The sequence below is a fragment of the Aplysia californica genome, unplaced genomic scaffold, assembly GCF_000002075.1.
Source record: "Aplysia californica isolate F4 #8 unplaced genomic scaffold, AplCal3.0 scaffold00048, whole genome shotgun sequence".
In the NCBI taxonomy this organism is placed as follows: domain Eukaryota; kingdom Metazoa; phylum Mollusca; class Gastropoda; order Aplysiida; family Aplysiidae; genus Aplysia; species Aplysia californica.
Window position 1 is genome coordinate 1,083,683 of NW_004797318.1, and position 21,460 is coordinate 1,105,142.

The window sequence follows — 21,460 nt, forward strand, 5'->3', positions numbered from 1 at the left end:
GTTTCACATAACGGAAGTACGTAATCTGGATGACGGCCATTTTTGTATCACTCTCTGGACTATTACACGTCTTTAGGGAAGACGGCATTCGTGACAGCGAATCATAAACTTGTAGTGGATTTTGCGGCGTCAAATAGTAAGTTGTAACCCATGTCAATGCTGCGGTGTGATTATATAAAGCTGAAGATGTTTGCACTTTCCGCTTATATTGCCTAGTTTTGATTGATCACTCGTCCACACCCAAAATATGTGTGTGTGTATAAAAACGGACAGAGATACGACCACTGCTGTCAAGTGACACATCATGATCAACATCCATGAATGGTTTTTAGATTCAAGGACTGCTCCCGTTTGGTTTATTGAAATCTATACCATTGACTGAATGGTGATATGGACATTCGGGGCTAGTAGGAGGGAGTGTAAGGCTGGATCTAGATCTAGATCAAGGACTTTTGAAAGTATTGGATGATGATGATTCTCACTTGAAAGTCAACTTAACTCTCCAACTCAAAGTTCATATTGGGCCTGGGGCAGTAGTGTAGACCCCAGTCTGACACTGCCTGATTGTAGTGTCAGTAGTGTGTAGTCAGATGGTAAGTCTAGATATCCAGATAGATCTACTGTGGGGCACTCCTGTACAATTGCGGTCCTGTTTAGGGATACAACTCATTTTGACCCCACCAACGATTACTTCTGGTTCTAAACAATTACCATTTGATGCGCGTGCCGATAGGCCTCTATGGAGAATAGCCAATCAGTCCTAATTGCAAATCATCAAATTATGGCCAAATTGAGGGGGGCGCAACCCCCCATGTTTTTTGTTAGGTGGTCAGGGGGGGGGGGGGCAAGACCCCCCTTGCCTTGTTAACTATATTAAAATGTGACATTTTTCTGTAGGAAGTGCCTATTTGCAAAGCTGCGTTGCGATTTACGCCAGTATTAATAAAATGCCGCGTTGCGATTAACGCCAGTGCTAAATAAAACGCCGTGTGTTAAATATAAGGAAGGGCCACCTCTATTCTCACCCGGGATGAGAATAGTGCAGGCTAGTCTTTTGGCTATTCTCACCCGGTGCGCGTTCACTGTTATAGCCTAGATCTAGGCCAACAAATTTTGCGTTCACCCTAAAACCACAGAATTCTACACTGTGATAACAGAAAAATTGTAGAATTCTGTGCCGTGAACAAACGTTCCATTACAACTGTAGCCTACTAAAAGCGTACACTTTTGTATGTGGGCAGTGGAGAGAGAGAAAGAGACAGAGAGAGGAGTAGCGTGAGAACTTCCGGTCAAAACAAAATGGCGACCTGCGTAGTTCTGCTCGATTCGAAAAGTTAAATAGCCGTAGCATCTTTGTAGACAACCAAATTAATGGAGGTATGGAAGTGGCTATTCTCATCCGGGGTGAGAATAGAAAAACGATTTACCTCTCACCCCGGGTGAGACTTGCCAGCGTAGGCTATTCTCACCCGGTGCGAAACAAGACCTGCTTTTCCTCATTTTGGAATACTGTCTATCGGTGTGGATGATCAAATTGATAAAAGCCAAGAAAAAATTACGTTATATAGCACAAAAGTAAGCTAATTTGATTGTCTTCAAAGATGCTATGGCTATTTCACTGTTCGAATCGAGCCGAACTACGCGGGTCGCCATTTTGTTTTGCCCGGAAGTTCTCGCAAGATCTACTCCTCCCCTCTCTCTCTCTCTCTGTCTCTTTCTGAATACTGTCTATCGGTGTGGGCGATCAAATTGACCAAAACAAAGTTAAAAAATGATGTTAAAACACAAAAGTAAATTAATTTGGTTGTCTACAAAGATGCTACGGCTATTAACTTTTCGAATCAAGCAGAACTACGCAGGTCGCCATTTTGTTTTGACCGGAAGTTCTCATGCTACTCCTCTCTCTGTCTCTTTCTCTCTCTCTCTCTCCACTGCCCACATACAAAATTGTACGCTTTTAGTAGGCTACAGTTGTAATGGAACGTTTGTTCACGGCACAGAATTCTACAATTTTTCTGTTATCACAGTGTAGAATTCTGTGGTTTAGGGTGAACGCAAAATTTGTTGGCCTAGATCCAGGCTATAACAGTGAACGCGCACCGGGTGAGAATAGCCAAAAGACTAGCCTGTACTATTCTCATCCCGGGTGAATTTACGCTTCGTTGTCGAAAAAAAATGATGTTATTTTAGCTCAAAAGTAGACTAATTTGGTTGTCTACAAAGATGCTACGGCTATTTCACTTTTCGAATTGAGCCGAACTACACCAGTCGCCATTTTGTTTTGCCCGGAAGTTCTGGCTACTCCTCTCTCTCTCTCGCTCTCTCTCTCTCTCTCTCTCTCTATCTCTCTCTTCTCTCTCTCTCTCAACTCAAGAGTGCTGGAACGTTTGTTCACATTGGTATCACAGTAAATGCACACCGGCTGAGAATAGAGGTGGCCTTATTATATGGCCTTACACTTGCCTTTTGTTTGTATTGTAATTGTAACACAGTCACCCCCTATAATCCTATATTATAGGTTATTTTTATACCTAGGCTGATTAAGTAGACTAGGTCTATTCATGTAATCACAAGGACATAAATTATAAATTCACTTAGTTTTCTTCTATTCCCACCCAGGTTGGAATACAATTTTCGATTCTCTCCCGAGGGGGGTAAAATATTTTGCCAATTTTTATGTTCCCACCATTTTTTCCCCGAAGTGATTATTCGGACTCGAGTCCGAATATGAAAAAATGTTATTCGGACTCTGATTCTTGTCCAGCATGACATCACTTCCAACTTCCTGTGACTCGTGACTCCGGCTTCCTGTCTTGCCTCACTCGTGACTCGCCTCAGGCTGGGTAGAGACCGGGATCACTTCGGGCTAATCTTATGATGAATTTGAGGCCGGCCTGAAAAGTTATAGCGCTTCTAATAAATGTTTATTTGTCAAGAGGTCATCAGAAGCAATTAAAGATGGCTCGTTAGCGTGTGTCGGGGTCGGATGGGCGACCTGCACACACGTGTGGCTGTGTGCGTGGGGGGGGGGGGGGGCACTATCGGTCCGGGCGTTGAACGTCGCATACGCGTCAGTCTTTTTCCCCTCGGCAACTGATCATTATTACAATAATAAGCTAGTCTTGACGTAGATCTACGTAATGAATTGTGCGCTGGTCTATGGAATCAAAAGTTGCCGTATGCTCAGCTCTACACAGCAACACAACTTTTTTTTTCTGGATAAACAGCTCATAATATGCAGTTGCCAGGTGGTCTGCTAATCTTCAATTTCACCTTTTTCTACAACAAAGAAAGTGGGAAACATGGGGGGGGGGGGGGGGGCGTATCAATGAGGCGGCGGGCATCGGATTGGCAGAAAAGGTGGGGGGGGCTAAAAAATGGCGGAAAATTGGAAGCACTGAACGTTAGAACTATAGAACGAAGGCACTTCCTTTTTTCCGGACCCGAGTCCGAATAACATTTTTTCATATTCGGACTTGAGTCCGAATAAAGAAAAAATGTTATTCGGGCTCGAGTCCGAATAACGACGGCCTTTTTTCCCCCGCCGACCGACCAACTATTTGTTTCCATAATTATTTGTTTTTCCAATTACCGATTTAGGCCTGGTTAAATTTAAATAGTGGCTTTACTTGGTGTGTGAATCTCATTCTTTTTTTTTCTTTTTAAATTGTTGACTCAGAAGGACCAAATTTTATCTCTTCAATTGCAAATTTTCTTCAGCTTCTGGGGGCCCTTGACCTGGTGGGATGCCAAAACCAGAGCACCACTTTACTTTTTAAAAAGCTCATTGCTGTTTCCAAAAGATAACTTTTTCAACACTTCTACATCATGTCATGTATACTTCGAGTTGAGGAAGTAAAGGCGGCCTGGAAAGGAACTGGCCACCCGACCCCAATATGCCGAAGGCCCAGGAAGTTGTCTCACTAACAAGGCAATCCCCAATGTCCGGATCGGATGCGGGAACAACTTTACTTTTACTACATATATAAATTCTGATAGTAATATACTTTAGACCAACATATGTCTATACTAAAAAAGAGGCACAAAAAGAGCATTTTGGAAATTTTGATGCTGAAACCTTTGAATTTGGTTTAAAAACATATTTTTTATACCGTCCAACCAGAATCCTGTCTCCATAGACAACTATTTATGACTACTTCTTGTGAGTAACGAGTAGTCTGACCCCTTTGATTACTTGGGGTGGGAGGGCGGTAGCCCACCCAATCTATACAGTGTAAAGTTAGAGAACCAACACAGGCTTACACCGAGATATGAGAAGCCTCGTGGAGAGATGTCACAATTTTAGATTTTTGAACTGAAAGAAGGGGAAATATAAAAACAACAACAGATGAATGAGTAAAAGGCGGAAGAAACGAATAGGTTTTGACACTGTATGTATACAAGATCGAATATATATCTTTGACAATGAATTTGCATCCCGATAATTACTCTTTTTAAAGTCTTCAATCAGGATAACTTGGATTTCAGAACGTAGCAAAGCACTATTTTTTTCTTTCAAAACTACATTCTTAAAAAAAAAATTAAGATAAAAATAAAGTAATTGGGAATTGTTAGTTTACGGAAAAAGGGATCGGTTCTTTTTCTCAAAGCAGTAATCTCGGGGATCGGTTCTAGAATCGATTCTTGGCCCACCAGTACTTTACACTTTACGCACATATCCTTGACCAGTACCAGTAGCTTGTCCATACTTCAAATATTCATACAAGCAAAAGTATGACACTTTATATTGACAAAACAATCTGTTTCCACTTCAGTAAAAAAAATGATACACTGAAAAATTATAAGTGTCCACCCACTGTACTTTGAATAGTATCCAACAATGAATGTTGTTTAACACCGTTGAAATGGCGGTAGCCGGGGTTAAATTTAGATTTCAACCCTTGGCAGTCTGTAAGTTAAAGAGTGGTTAATAATAATGTTATATTATGATTTTAGAATTTTTTATGAGGGGTTTTATCAGATGATACTGTGACTGTATAGAACTCTGTTGAAAAACAATGTGTTGGCTGTACTAAAATATGTTTTGTAACGTTTCACACTCTGTATTTTATTTTTTGTTTCTCTCTCTTTATACTGCCTTGCAAGGACTGTTAGTTATCTGGTCTGACATTAAAAAGTAGACGTTTATAATGTTTAATCTGTCTCTTTTTTTATTCCTTTAAAACAGATTCTGGTACTTAGTTTGCATGAACAGTCTACAAGGTTTTCAAGTTTTTTTTCTTTGGTAATAATTTTCTGATTTTGAATCCACAGGTTTTTTCAGCAACTGCAGGAAGCGTTAAAGAAGCAGCCATGTTTTTAATGGAATGGTTCTCGTCTATGCTGAATTTTTTAGGTATGGTAATTCAGGTTTTTGTAATCGTACAATATTTTTTGGGTCACGGTCATCATCATGTAGTAGGCCTATGGTAAATATTTTAGTATTCTTACTTTCCCTCCCGTCTCAACACTTAACTACCAGTTGTCTGTTTTCTATTATGGGCTGAGCCCGAATATCAACTTCATTTCCGTCACAAATTAATAGTTTTGAAATTTTTGATATATATATATATGGTTTTTAATTGAGGGATACCTCTCTAATCCTAACCGCGTAGTAAGTTTTGCTCCTTGGACTAGTCCAGGGTTTCAGGGAGGGGGGCACGCCCTCGTTTTAATACGTAATTGGATAATTTGCAGTTAGGTTTGAAATTTTCTTGAAAAATAATAATTATTGATGTGAGACAGTTTTAGCGACTTAATGTGTGATTTACAGCAAACAGTATCGGTATTGCAGTGCAATACGAAGCAGTGCATCTGTATGCGTGAGCGAAAGTAAAAATTTACCAATGCCAGTATTTCTTTGCTGCTGAAATTGATATTGTTTTTCACTCTAAAAGGTCTGTATTTTCTTGAAATTGAAAGTTTTTCTTATTATACAGAGATCACTTAAAGTGAAATTCAAGAAGTCTAATTGTCTTTGACTGATTCTGTTGGTTGTTTACAATGTTTCGCATTTTGGGAAAATGGTTCAAAATATAAATTGGTAATATGTCTATCACTGTATGAGCTATTTATCTTTTATTTAAAAAATGCCATGGGCTATATTAGAAAATAAAAGTCCAATGTTAACTTTTTTTGGTTACGATTGTCTTTTGTTATTGATTACCAGCATGTTTAAACTGGAACGATGTAATCTTACTCTGTTTTCTTCATTTCTTTATTGATTTTTGACTATGGATGAAATTCACACTAGGGTTTGGGAAGAAAGCTGGCAAGCTAATTTTGCTAGGCTTGGACAATGCTGGCAAAACTACTCTGTTGGGTGTCCTCAAGGAGGGTCACATTGTGCAGCCGGTGCCCACCCTGCACCCCAGTAAGTTAGTTTGTGGGTCTAAAACAATAAGCTGGCAGAGGGCCTATGTGTTGTGTGTGCATTTTGGCATGGACACTATAATTGGAGTGTTGGAAAACTACGCAGCACTGTTTCTGAAGGCCAGCTTTCAAGGATTGAACGGAAACTGACTGTTACTAACACAATGTGCTCCATCTTGATCCTGAATTGACTGACTATTTCCCCTCTCTTTTAGTTTGTAGTACGGATTTAACCAGCTATTCTTGGTACAGTGTGGATGTGCATGGGCGTGCAAACCATTTTATGCAAAGTTTTGCTCTCAACGTTTTTTTGGGGGGATGGGGAGGGGGATAAATTTGCTGAATGAAAGAAGTGTATGGAAAGCACCCCCTCCCCTGAGCATCCACACTGTTGTCAGTAAATACTTGTAGGTAAATGTTTTTCTCCCCTGCATGCTCACTGCTTTTTTTCTTTCTCTGTGCTTTTTTCACCCTCTGTGGCCAGGTTTATGGAAGAAATCGGGTAAATTAGTGTTCTTGGGCTTAGACAATGCGGGTAAAACAACACTGCTGCACAGACTCAAAGATGACAGAATGGCCCAGCATGTACCTACGCTGCATCCAAGTAAGTTGTTTTTCAGTGGAGATAAGTCATAGATCACTGGCGTTTGACCTAAACTTGCCTTGTCTTTTTGTTTCTAACCCTGAGAATTGCTTTGATTTGAAGAATGGCTTTTTTTAGTTGATGAATGTGACATTAATGAAACAGTTTAAAAAAAAGTTTAACTAACCAGTGACGTAGCCTTGTTCCTTATAAATTGAACATTTTCAGTGAAACTAACGTACGTTTCATGTCTGTGTTGCTCCTTGATTTTCACAAATGATCAGATACTGGTCAAGAATTAATATGAATGTTACTTATACAGTCTTTCTGTTATTATCTACACTGAATGACTCAGGCAGATTATTGTGAATATAACTATTGATAAAAAATGCAATTTAAATCTAACAGTGTGGTATAACATGCATGATAATTTGTGCTGATTAAGTTAATAGAAATTTAACCAAAGTATTGTGAATGGAAAATATTCGGAGAGTGGTCCTTGGCTTTAGCAGTGATTGCTGATTTGCTAAGTGATGTGAAAAAATTACTGACACTAGTGAGCGGGTCCCTTTGTTAAGACATGCTTTACATAACATTCACTTCGTGTGTGCTCATCAGACTCAAATGTGTAAAAACACGATTCAGAACTCCCCATGATTCATATTTTAATAATCTATTGATGCAGGTCATAGTTACTTTTTTTTTGGGGATGAACTTTGACAATGAGTGTGATAGTTGCACTTTTTAAAAACATTTGATAATGTAACAGTTTTTTAGTTTAATAAAATCTTTTTTTTTTAAATTCTACTGGCAGGCATATATTTGATTCAAAGTCAAAGAATGCTGGTGCTTAAATTTAATGGTTAGTTAATGGTTTAAATATATGTTATTCATTTTGATTAATTGTTCAGTTTGTAATCCTCCCTGCCTTGTAGACATTGACATTAGTCTAATGGTGATTAGTAAATATATCTATTTTTTAAATGTGAAATGACACCCTCTCGCTCACTCTCTGTCTCATCTTTACTCAGCATCGGAAGAGCTGTCCATGGGAGGAATGAAATTCACCACATTTGACTTAGGTGGCCACAGACAAGGTGAGTTTTGATTTTTAGAAGTTTTAGTAAGAGTTTTAAGGCATTTGCAACACAATTTCTTATAAAGTGTGAAAGATCAGAGGTACTGGGTGTTATAAGAGAGTAACGGGGAAAAGAAGGGGAGATATTGATGATATATGTTTAATTGGAAAGAAGGAGCAAACCGCACCAGGCCACCTGCCAACCACCCACAGGTGAATTTTAAGGGAAAAGTGTTTCTTTTGAACAGCTGAAGGAGCATGCTTAGTGTTGATGAGAAAGAGACCATACGAATGTTCATGTCTTTCTTCTGAGAAACAAGCGTGGAAATGCCAGTTATAGTTTGAAAGTTGATTTCCAAGTTATTGGTTTTTTTCTCATCTTGCTATTCAATAATGGATTAAAACTAAAGCTGTGCTTTCTGGTACGAAGTTAACTCGAAAGGCGAGGGTTCCTATGTTTCTCCTTATATGTTAATAATGTTTTGAACCATGGTTGATTTCACAACGGTATCGATTCTAATGAACAAAGTCTTTAATACTTTGAATAGTTTTTGCACAGTGGAATTTGATCAACTACATTACTATTGGAATGACAGTGTCAAGCTCCTTTTTTTAGAATTTAGAATTCTCTAGACCTCTACAGCTCATAAGAAAACATTAAGTAGAAGAGAGATGGTTTTGTTGTTTTTTTTTGTGGGGGGGGGGGGGGGGAAGGAGTGATTTAACTGTTCCAAACTTAACCTGTGAGTTTGAAGTTGCAAAATTGTGGGATTCCCATGTAGGGTTTGAGTAGGCACTTCAGTGAAATTTTCAAACTTCTCCGGGGGCATTAAAATTTGGATTATTGAAAAGAGCTTGGCTTTCTGTTTTCAGAGCTTTTTAAATTTTTGCGCTATCTTTGTTAGTTTAGAAGCAGCGACCGTTTTTGTGAATCAATTTTCGCCCTGATTTGGCCAAATTTTTTAACTGCATTTTGTGCCACCAAAACTCGAAATTTTGCTTCACAAAGTCATAAAATCCTTAATAATAGTTGTATCGTGACCATTGAGGTATCATTTTGTTTGCTGTTTTATGTAGAATCAATATATAAAAATAAAAGTCAAGTACATTAGGAGTAAAATTTTATTTACCGTTTAATTACGTCATAATCGTGACGTCGGGAGTCCAATGCCTATTTTCCCAAAAAAGATACGGGCACACTTTCCATACTAATGGTCCGATTTTCAAAAGAAAAACATCACTCATTTTGTTTTAAAGAGTTCTGTAACTTGCTATAGGGGAAAATGATTAAAATTGAAAGCAGTTTCAATCTTACAGGCATAACTCAAGCAGGAGGTTGACGGGTGCTCTGGGGTGTGGTTTGTTCTTTTTTTCCTTATTAACAATCAACGGTCCTTATCTCTCCTCGTTCTTTTCTGTGTATGTTACTCTCTTGTAACACCTCTAGTCTTCGGGGCTTATAAGACCTATTTGTGTTGCAAGTGCCGTTAAACCCAAGCACAAGCATAACGCAGACTTGAAGAATATGAAAAAAATTCAACGAGTATGGTATAAAGCGGGAAATCACCATAGCATTATGACAATTACTGGGGGTCATCAATATATATATATAATATATATATATATATATATATATATATATATATTATATATAAATATATATATATATATACACACACCATGCAATGGCTCATATCCCGAAGAACAGCGACACCAGTTCTATGATCTACTGAGTGAATTTTTAAACATCGTGGATGACAAAGATAATGTGACAATGATGGGGGACTTAAACGGCAGAGTGGAAACAAGGAAGACGACGTGGAAGACATACATGCGGCCACACAGTGACAGGGATACAGATCAAAACAGCAATGGAGAAATGCTATTACATTTGTGTGCAGAACATGAGCTCGTCATATCAAATACCTTCTTCCAACACAAAAGGAGTCAAGTTAAAGAAAGAAAATCTGGATCGGTACTAACAATAGACCTAAGAAACTATATCAAACAAATAATTGCATCAGAAACTTAAATAGGCGTTTCTATTTAATTTTTGACTGTGTTAACAACACTAGTCGGGACTCTTCATACTAGATCTAGGCCCTAGGCCTACGCACGCAATGAAAGGCTTTGGGCAGGGGAAAAAAGGAGGGAGGGGCAGCTCTGTGAAAAGGAAATACTTGGGTCTAAAAAGTCTCGTTTTCTTTATACTATCGAATGAACTAAGGCACAATGTGAGGTCAGTGATTATAAAACATTACCAAAATTGATTAACTTTTTGAACTAAAGTTTAAAAATCTCTTGGCGATGTATTTCCCTGTCTCGTACATTTCAAACAATGAAGAGAGGGAGCCAAAAGCTGAAGGCGAAAATGTGTGACGTCACGACTCTGCGCGATGTCGCGGTGGAAGGGTTCAGCTAGGTTTTCGCGGATTTGGTTGATAAAAGGGTAAGACTACACTAGCCAAGGTAAGACTTCTACGATAACCATTTAAACGTTTTCTGGAAGAACAAAGAATGGTTTACCAACAAGGGTAGTTTGGAAAAAATATGACGAGAAAATTTATCAAAAATCTATGGTTTAAAAATTGTCTATTTTTCAACTTCAAATATTTCGAGACTCATTAGTCGCACATCGACCTGGAAAGAAGCGTTTTGAAGGCCATCCACAGGTCTTTAAAGACATGTATCGGACTTGAATGTTGGTCCCCTAAATTAAACAAAAATATGGGCAGTTTGAACCCACTGTCGCGATGAGACGTCATGTCCGGAAACAAAACCCTATGGGACTTTCCGAAGCCAAATGACGCCATAGTGAGCGCGTTCACTGAAGTGCCTAGTTTGAGAGAACCTATTAAAAGTTTGATAAAAGATGGTGCTTTCGTCCTATGTTATCAGTTTTGGTCCTCGAATAATTAATTGTAAGAACTTATGGTTAGTTACACCCCTCTGTCATTTTAATAGCTTTGCATTCTTATGCCTTCTGATAATTTTTTGTTGTTCTTTGTTTGTTTGTTCTTACAGCACGTAGAGTATGGAAGGATTATTTCCCAGCTGTGGATGGTATAGTTTTCCTCATTGACTGTCATGACAGAGCCAGATTTGTTGAAGCCAAGGCGGAATTAGACGTGAGTGCCCATGATACACTTCTGTTGTTGTTCCTCACTCCTGTTGTTATAGAAAGAGTGTATTTGGTGTCAAGTTCGTAACGAAACACCAGTCCACAAAATCGAGTCCAAACCACTTATTCAGGTTTCTATTGAAAATAATAAGTCGCTTGTAGCTTGTAAAAACTTTTGTTGCCAGCTTGTTTTGATACAGTTCTTTGCCAAGTACGAGACAGTTTTGTTGTTTTGCCACTGCAAATCATACTACTAGAAAATATTTTTTTAAAGAAGAACAGGGCTGAATGAAATTAATCATGTTGTGAATGTGCAGTGTCTTTGAGTGTGGCATTGATTTACGATGGGATTTTGTGGAGGGTTTAGGTGAAGAATCAGCTGTGATCGAGTTTTCGAACGTTAGATTCAGGAATAGAACTTGTTGTTATAAAATATTTTGTATGCTTACAAAAATTAAAGCTTGAAAAATTATGTGGCAATGGAGTCTTCTATAGTACTAGAAAAACTAAAAGCCTAATTTACGAGGACTTCTTAGTGTGGAGGGATGATTTTAAAATGTTCATTTTTTCTCCTACATCACCTTTTTGTCTTCAGGGCATGATTTTGAAGCTAATTCGGTGCTGTATTCATTTTACTTAGATTTTATTTTGTTGGTGACATTTTTCTATGTAAAGTTAACTCACTGACTACTGGCCCCTTTCACAAATCACTAGTGCAGAGTACTGTCATTTTTGGGGGTATTTCAAAACACAACCACAACTATCAGAATTACCCTATTGTAATTATTTTTTGACACAGTAAAGTAACTTTCAAACTTAATCTATTGCAAAAAATTTAAGTTCTCTAGGTCTAATACTTTTACTTTAATTCTTTTGATTGTTTCAAAATTGGAATGAATTTGATTTTTCGAAAAATTTCCAGAAACATGACAGATAGAAGGAAATTCACAACAACAAAAATTAAAGTTCAAAGTGTTCTGTTTTGATTTGTATTCATGTGTGAGTGTTTGGTGAAAATATAAAAGCTGGTCTGTGCGTTTATTCAGACCCATATACTGAATTACATGAGACAGATGGAGGGAACGAAGTTGTGATTTCGTCGCGTGAACAACAACAACAATACTAGTGCTAGATCTAGCCCTAAAACTACGACTCGGGCCGTGTTCGGGTACATATCCAGGGTCCTAACTATCAGACATATCATGTCCTGAGTCACTAGAACAAGCAAAACGTGCAAAAGTATCGAAAACAGCGAAATTATGTGATTCTTGTTCATGCGACCGTAACTTCAACACGATTGTCGGATTACTATCATTTGTATAGAAAAAACATAGCGCGAATTCCGGTCAGGTCAACCCCAGATGAGGTGACTGTCCTTAACCTTCAATTGCTTAAAAAGTTACCATGAAACTTCCGCCAAACTCGGCACGAAACGTAACAAGAGGCAAAACTAGCACCGGAGTCCGTTCCCTTACATGTGTCGGGAGTTGGGAGCACAAGATACGGAACAAAACCGCAAAGTCAACCCATGACGGGATCCGTAGTATGTGAGTTAAATCTGTAATGTAGATGCCTCAGTGCCTGATCTAGAGGCTTCACCTACCTTCTTCTCTGTAAAAGAAAACCATTTCTATAAATATTCAGGAGGCCAGAAATTAGGTTTATTTATCCCTTGTTGTGCCATTAGTGAATCTTTGAACAGATTTTACAGTGCTGCCCAAGAGTGTTATTGTAATTATAAAAAATTATGAGCATATCTCCTCTCTCTCATTCTCTTTTTCTCTCTCTCTCTCTCATTCTCTTTTTCTCTCTCTCTCTCTCTCTCTCTCTCTCTCTCTCTCTCTCTCTCTCTCTCTCTCTCTCTCTCTCTCTCTCTCTCTCTCTCTCCTTTCTCTCTCCCCCCCCCCTCTCTCTCTCTCCCCCCCCCCTCTCTCTCTCTCTCTCTCTCTCTCTCTCTCTCTCTCTCTCTCTCTCTCTCTCTCTCTCTGTCTCTCTCCCCATGTCTTTTTTTCTTTTGTTATAAGAAATGAATTAGATGTATGTGAAATTATCCTTGCACGACATGTTTCCCTCTTGTTTGTGGCCCTACAGAGTTTACTAACAGACGAACAAGTAGCCAACGCCCCAGTGTTGATACTGGGCAACAAGATTGACATGCCAGGTGCTGCCAGCGAGGAAGAGATCAGGCACTGGTTTGGCCTGCACAACTTGACCACAGGGAGGGTAAGACACTTTTACTTGCATACTTACATTCTTTTTGTTTATTAAACTGTGGAAGTATAATGGAGAACCTGTGTACCATGGTTATTATACGTGTAACAACGCGGTGGAATCAGGCGCTTGCCAATTTTTGGGTGTTTAGAGTTATTGTTATCATCTTAACTCATTGACGACGCAAGTTTTTCACCAAAAATTTCCCTTGAGACGCACGATTCTTACCTATTTTTTAAAAAAGTCAGTGTGATAAACCTATCAACTGTACAGGTATAAAAGTTGACACAAAGTAAGATCATCATGTATACTTACATAAAATGTATTTATTTGTACAAAAACTTTGAAAAAATTATGTTTTAGGTGAAAAAAAAAATTATATGTAAACGTGGAAAAAAACTTTTTTTTATGAGCTAAGCACATGGATCTCAGAATTGATCGTAGTGAATTAGAATGGTTTCAAACAATTAATACTGAGTGATATTATCTATAAGAATAGTGACATTGCCAGGAGCATTGTAGTCTCCTGAATCAATAATCCCTAGCGCTTCGTTGGTTTCTTGTTTACGTAAAAAGTAGGTCAGGTCAGGGTGTTTCGGCAGATTGCTTATAGCTGACAATTTGGGTGACCAATGGTCGAAGGGATACAACCACGATAAAGTTAAATGGTTTAACTAACACTGGGAGTCATTCCCCTTTAGATTCTTCAGAGTTTGTTGACCTCGCCAGGACCCGGCACGTCGTCAATGAGTTAAAGGTTTTTTTTGTCTTGCTTTTGATGAAAAAATACCCGCCTTTCTTGAATAGAAGTCAGGATATTTGGAATTACAAAAAGTGGGGGTCTATTGGTTTCAGAGGTAAAGTTAGTGAGAAAATGGCTGTCAAATATTGGTGACCTCTTTAGTTTGAGACTTATAGTCAACGTTTTTTTTTTATAGTAACATCCACACAGAAATGTGTTTTTGAATAGACATGAAAGGTATCGAGTCAAAAGATAAAAACTAGATACAAATTTCCAAACCAGTAAAAAAAATGCTGGTTTCTACGATTTTATTATTTTGACGAGGGCCTGATTTCACCATGATGCCGTACATATTTTATTGAGGGATTCCAAGCATTTCTGGACAGATTTATTGCTGGTTTTTTAGTCTTTTGAATGTTTTTCGATGATGGGCAAAAATACAAATAAGAAAAGAACTGAAGGGGTGTTGTGTTGGGCTGTTGTTCTATATGTAATAAGCTATTTTGTAGGTCTGTCATATCCCTTTTATATTGGTTTTACTTGTCACATTATTTTTTTGGTTGTATTCGGCTGTTGTATAATTGTCATGGTCTCTCTTTTCCTTCTCCTGGGGTACTTTGAAATTGATGTGATTTTGGAAGGTCTTTTTTCTTTCTTGTCTGTATGTTTTTTTCTCGGTGATCCTTTTCGTTTTTTCATGTACAATGTATCGTTATCGTTCAGGTCAATCTTTTTTCTTTCAAATCCCCCTGTGCGCTTTCTCTCCATTCATCAAAGTATTTGTGACTGGAGACTGGAGGGTTCCAATGTATTATTTTTTTTTAGAGAAATTTTTCTTCAGTTGTTTCAGTTTCAGGGGTGGTTTGCAGGTGCTCTGGTGTGATTTGCTCCTTCTTTCCTTTCAAGCATTTACCATCCTGATCTCTCCTCCTCCTTTTTTTGTGGGTGGTTGGCAGGTGCTCTCGTGTGGTTTTCTTCTTCTTTCCTATCAAACATTTATTGTCCTTATTTCCCCTCCTCCTTTTTTGTGTTTATTACTTTCTTGTAACACCTCTAATCTTCGGCACTTATATGACCTTATTGTGTTGCAAGTGCCGTAAAACACTTACTAAAACTAAAACTAAACTTTTTTTTCTGTGTTTGTTACTCTCTTGCAACACCTCTAATCTTCAGCACTTACTTTAATGATCTTATTTTGTTGTAAGTGCTGTAAAATTTACTAAAACTAAACAGCTGAGACGAAAATTAGTGTGCTCGATATGTCATACCACTGATCAGTTTTATTATGACCAACAACCCATTTGTAATGTGTTGGTGGTTGGTGGGTGCTTTGATGTGTTTTTTTTCTTTTTTTTTGTGTGTGTTGGTTAATCCCTTGCAACACCTCTAGTCTTCGGGACTTATATGATCTAAATGTGTTGCAAGTGCCGTAAAACTCTTACTAAAACTAAGCTAAACAACTGAGACGGAAATTAGTATGCCCGATAGGTCATACCACTGATCGGTTTATGATGAAATGGTGTCATCTTATTAAGGCCTAACAGCCCATTTGTAATGCCTCAATCTCTCTCTCTTCCCCAGGGCACAGTTTCAAGAAGCGAACTGCCCGGCCGGCCCATGGAGCTGTTCATGTGCAGTGTGCTCAAGCGACAGGGCTATGGGGAGGGCTTCCGCTGGCTGGCACAGTACATCAACTAGTGGCTGCACACCTCACCAGAGGAGGGGAGAGGGCGGGGTGGGGTGGGGGGGGGGGGGCAGGGCAGAGGGTGGGAAGATGGTTGGGGAGAGCGTTGGAGAGACGAACCGAGTGTGGTAGCGGTTGAAAGGAGAACTAAATAACTGCAAGTCTGGGTATCAGATAGTTTTGTGTTGTGTGTTTTGTTTTTTTTCTTCCCGCTCCTCCGGATGTATGAGTTCCTACGTCTTGACCTTTTGGTCGGGTAAATTGTAATTGTGTGTATGGAAGTCGGTATGGAGGTGGGTTGTAAAGTGAGAGTAGTGAGTGTTGATTTTTTTTTTTCCTTGTGAGAAAAACAGAAAAAGAAAACAGATTCCTTTTCTTCGTATGAGAAGATATAACTCCCTTCCATTAGCTTTCAGCCTAAAGTTTGTGTGTATATCTGTGATTGCTTTTCCCAGTCTTTTTTTTTGTTGTTGCTATCTAATATTCTTTTAGCATTTGAATTTAGGAAGACCGTTGTCCCTTGTATTTTGGATATATATATGTTTCTTTTTTTCATTAGCATTTTACTTTCATGTTCCCATTTGTGGCCTTGTTTGACAGAGTAGGGTGATGTAGCAAGCATTTTCATCCTAACTTGACGATGAAATTGGAAATTTTGTCTCTTTCTTTTTTTTTTAAGGACGCTCACTATGTTGCATGGGAAAAAATTAATGGGGCTGGGGTTTTTTTTTTCTTGTTTTAGTTCAGTAGTTAAAATGCAAAAATTAATTTGGGAGCAGTGAAAGAGCATAGCACATTTTATATGTCTCTATCTATATTTGTATATGTATCATTTGTATATGATGAAATTAACATGGCATCTCATCTCATCATAAATAAACAGCAACGGTATGCCATCATTTTCATCGAACATAGCAGAATAATAAAGAAAGTTGAATTTTCTGTCCCTGTGTCTGTTGGTCTGGTGGCTGAGGTCCTTGCACTAGTGTAGTGTCGGAGAGGCTGTTACTGTTAGCATTCTAACAACTGGAAAAAAAAGTTATGTGGAGAACTGGTCAAGGCTTTCCGTAGACGTTGCGTTGTATTGTACGTGGGGTCCAGTGTTTCCTAAACGGGATGCTGGGGGGTTGTCGTTGGTTGTGAGATGGCGGATAATTACTGAACCACAGTTTGTGTTTCTGCTTCGTCTATGTGTGCGTAAAGCTGTTGGCGCTGATTCCGGGGTTCTGTAAGTGCCTCGGTTTGTGAAAGATATTGGGCACAGAAGTTCGTTAAAAGTTGATGAAGGCCAGAGAAATAGAAAATATGGGCAGATATTTTGACAAATGCTCAAATTTTGTGAGTGGATTTATTAAGAAATCTGAAATCTTCACATGATGTTGATAGATATTGTTTGCTGAGGACTTGATGCTCGACATAGGATGCTTCAAGCTCTTTCGTGCCAAAGAAACTTTCAAAGAGAATTTTGTCTTTTTTTTTTCATTGGAAAAAAAAAAGTTATGTTTAGCAATGTGTAAAAACTGAAATTAAACATGATTTGGAAAAATGGATTTTGTGTAACTTGCATTCTGTTTCTAACCCAGAGAGACTGTCAAATAACCATTTTATCCACAACCTGAAAATGGGTTAATGATGCACTGTCAAAGTACATGTGCATGTGACGTTAGGTTGGTGATGTAGCTCGGCAGACTTGTAGTTAAGCTCACATAATGTGATGGGTGCCTCAGAGAGAGACTTTCTCACGATGCTGCTGATAGAAAGTAGGAGAATTTGAAAAAGTGTAGTTTTGATCGAGAATGGTCATCTTGCAACTTTCACTCTCAGAGCTACTGCTTCATATATATATATATTATATACACTTTTGTAGAGGCTACTTCTCATCAGTTTTGTATCTTCAGCCCTTCTTCTTATTGTCAGGGTTAACCAGAACTTTATCCATCTCATTGGTTTTGGTCTGCGTGTTTTATGACAGTATTTTTGATAAAATTTGGTTGATTTGCTTGTTGCATTTGGGACAAGATTTCGCACATATTGTACATCTGTGTACAGGCCTGCGTGGCTTTGTTGTGTGTGTATAAAGTAGTAAGATGCAGGGAAATGTGGATAATGTATGAGAGAGAAAGAGAGATGAGTGTCACTGTATGCAGAAGATTGTGAAAACCAGATCACTTGGATGTTGCTCGTTTTGATGGAAGTTTGTGGCTTGGTTTCTTGATTTTGTCTCTCTTTCTGTTTTGCTGTGGTCCTGAATGATTGCTCTACTGTGGAAGTTGCCAGACTGGTGGGGAACCTGTAAAGTTGTGCTCATTTTTTGGTTGTTTTAAAAAAAATATATAATACTGACAGACAACACTCTATTGTTAACACATGTCTGAATTCTTCAAAGCTTGAGTGGGTTCTGCCTACCTGAAAAGAGGTCACCAGGATCTGGTGTAGTGGTTAGGCTCTTCACGATGCCACACAAGACCCGAGTCAGATTCCTGTGTTGGGTGAATTTTTTATCGAGTATGTTGGTCTGTCTACTGGGATGTTGTAATTGTATCCCTCTCACTCTCAGCTCAGGTTGGCCCCAAGAGGTAGGGTCCAGCCCGCCTCCTAAATGATCTAAATTGTGTTGATGGGGCTGACATAAAAATATTAAAATAAGAAAAGAGGTCACGTTCCTATCAGCTTCAGTGTAAAACAGTCTGGTTGTGTGTGTTGTTGTTTTTTGGTGGGTTTTTTTTTTACCTTGAGATTGGTGCTCTAACTCTAATGTGAGTTTGTAGAGAGTTGAGAAGTTGACAGGACAGGCAAGTGTGTTGGAACAGGGTTGTCTTCTACTTCTGTCGTACTTTGCCGTTTAACTGTAAGTTGTAAGTTCGGACTGGAAGAAGACACTTGGTTGTTTTGTGCTTTTGATGGTGGGTGGTGTGTTATTATTTTATTCTTAAATTACATTTACTACTTGATCGTCCTGCTGTCAGGACTCTTCTGTGCCACTTGATTAGCTCTAAGTCTTCTTGACTGTGTTTTTTAAAAAGATATTTTGGACTCCTATTGCTCTTGTTCATGATGATACCAACTTATTCAAACAGTGTTTTAAAAATTATTTAAACTTTTTTGGTTCATTTTTTAAAGTTTTTCTTTTTGATGAACATGATCTTTGTTTTATAATCAAGGGAAGGGGACTTTTGCTCGGGAATAGTGCCACAGCAGAGGAATCTTGAGGACTTTTTCTCTGTGGTGATCAATTTTCTGGAGTCACATTGGCATGGTTGACACGAGTCCGGCAAAACTGCATCTTTGCTCTTTAATTTGGTTTATATTATTTATAATGAGGTTTCATCCTTCCTGAATTATTTTTTCTTTTGATCAGGTGTGGCTTTCTTGTGTGGCCACTGGCATATTTGTATGCAGGTTGGGTTTTATTTTAATGACTGTTGTTTGTTCTCATAAAAGCTTAACAAAAAGTTGAAAATCGTTTTAGATTACATTTAGGTTAACAATTTTGTCCTGTTGTCTCTAAAAAGTTCATGCAATCAAATGTTGACGGCTTGTTTATTTTCGTCCAAATGCTCGCCTCTTTTTTTTGCTGCTTTGCAGCCAGTGTTAACAGTCACATCTTCTTTTTTTCCTTCACTTAAATATGTCAGTATTTCTTTCCTGTTCTATGTGGTCCTTTAGTGGAGAAGGTTTAATTACCCTTTCTCTATCTGCTAAGGATGAAATCTTTGTCTTTGGGGTTGTTTTTTTACCCAGATCTTTCTTCTGCTTTTTTTTTTTCAATTCCTCTCACCTTTTATCAGACAAAAGAGAGAGAGGCTGACTTGTCACCCGGTTTTTTCTGAGAGACAGAAATGTGTGTACATGAATATGATGTGATCTAGATGCGCTCGTTTTCTTATCTTTTTTTTGCTCGAAAAGTGGTGTGGTTCCTGATCTAATATGAAGAAGAAAAAATAAAGATCAAACTCTTTCTGATAGTGATACAGTACATGTAGTTTGGTTGAGAATGTTTGCTTGACAAATGCTTTCTGACATAGCACCATTGAGAGCCCTGCAAGAAATGTTGCACATATTATATATTATATAAATCTATCACGTTTCTCATGTTATCTAATTTTTCTTCTTTTGATGCGGAAGATCTTATTATTCTAATTCAACAACAGCAGAATCTGCAAAACAAGGAGATGAACTAACTAAAAGGGCTGTAAAATTTCATAGAATGACTCGCTGATATTGTGTCGCGTTACTTTTTTTTCTTCTGCAAGAGAAAATAAAAAAACACATGAACATGTATTCAAAAAGTAAACTCGCCTGACGTTTTTTTTTGGTTTTGTTTACTTGTTGTGGAAGCTAGGCGTTATAAGCTGGTTGATAGGTGCTCTGGTGTGGTATGCTTCTTCTTTCCTATGATACATCTATGATTTTCTATCGTCCTTGTCTTCCGTTCTTCTTTTTTGTTTGTTACTCTCTTGTAATACCTCTAATCTTCTGGCGCTCATATGACCTTATGCAGTTGCGAGTGCCGTAAAACTCTTACTAAAACTAACTAAAACATCTATCGACCTGATCTCCTGTTCTTTTTTGTTTGTTACTCTCTGGTAATACCTCTAGTCTAGTCTTCTGGCGCTCATATGACCTTGTGCAGTTGCGAGCGCTGTAAAACCTTTACTAAAACTAAAACTAAACTAGCCTGTATGTCATAGTATAGTATAAGTGTGCTGGACTGGTTGATGTGGTGTAGCAGTTATAAATTATAAGCACTTTTCTGTCACATGCAGAAGGCCTGAGTTCGTTTCCCATGTGGGAAGAATTTTTATCGAGTATTTTGGTCTTTCTACTGGGACTGGGATATTGTATCCCTCTCAGTCTCAGCCCGGGTTGGTCCTGACAGGCAGGTGTAAAGCCCGCCTCCTAAATGATCTAAATTGTGCCTGATTGGGGGCTTAAAACATCTATCTGTGGAGAAAATAATTGGTCGCTTTTAAGCACAAGGGGGCTATCCCAAAAAATCAAAGGTAAAATTTTTGCCCTCTTGTTCTGTTTCTTTAAAAGACAAGGAGAGTTTTCTCTGTAGCTAAACAATATACACACCAATAAAACCAAACTTCTCCTATAGGAAGGGCAATACCCACTTTTGGTGTTGGTCAAGATTTCTGGAAACCGCCGAAATCTGGGTTAGCCCACGTGTCCTTAAAAGCGACCAAATGCCGTACGGTTCTGTTTAATTTGTATTGTCAGTTCTGCAGGATTGTTCACCAGCGATCTTGACCTTGTGTTATGGTTGGGTTTTCACCTTTTTTTGGTTTTTGTTAAGTGTTTTACGGCGCTCGGAACTGCATAAGGTCATATATGAGCGCGCGGGACGCACGACATTTCTAATTGGTAGGAAATTTTGAATTTTGCCCTGGTGGCGGCCGAAGCCTACTCATGGATTTTGGACCACCAAGGGATTTTTAACGTGCGCAACTTATACACGGGACCTCCGAGATTTTTCGCCGTTGTCCGAGAAGGCTAGGTGTAGATCTCTCCTACCAGAAGATCAGGGGTATGCCTGAAAGATAGCAGTAAGAAGGAGCCAAGGAGTAGCAGTAGAAAGGCTGCAGAAAGAGTCAGGAGCCCACTAGAGGGGGCAAAGGAGGTGAGGGGGAAGGGGAAGAAAGTGGAGACGAAAGAATATTGCA

At 38.6% G+C, this 21,460-nt stretch overlaps 1 protein-coding gene across 2 annotated transcripts; it reads left to right on the forward strand.

The window, feature by feature from the left end:
* The first annotated feature begins 19 nt into the window (after nt 1-19).
* On the forward strand, nt 20-20,085 carry LOC101854002 (GTP-binding protein SAR1b). 2 transcript variants are annotated; one of them, XM_005092551.3, is made up of 7 exons: nt 20-136; nt 5,275-5,356; nt 6,857-6,976; nt 7,987-8,052; nt 11,058-11,161; nt 13,246-13,377; nt 15,689-20,085. In XM_005092551.3, exons 2-7 carry the CDS (start codon nt 5,314-5,316, stop codon nt 15,803-15,805), a joined length of 582 nt encoding a protein of 193 aa, XP_005092608.1. In that variant the 5' UTR covers nt 20-136; nt 5,275-5,313; the 3' UTR covers nt 15,806-20,085. The 2 variants fall into 2 exon arrangements, with proteins under 2 accessions (XP_005092608.1, XP_005092609.2); XM_005092552.3 differs by lacking the exons at nt 20-136; nt 5,275-5,356; nt 6,857-6,976 and adding an exon at nt 6,223-6,373.
* The last annotated feature ends 1,375 nt before the right edge of the window (nt 20,086-21,460 follow it).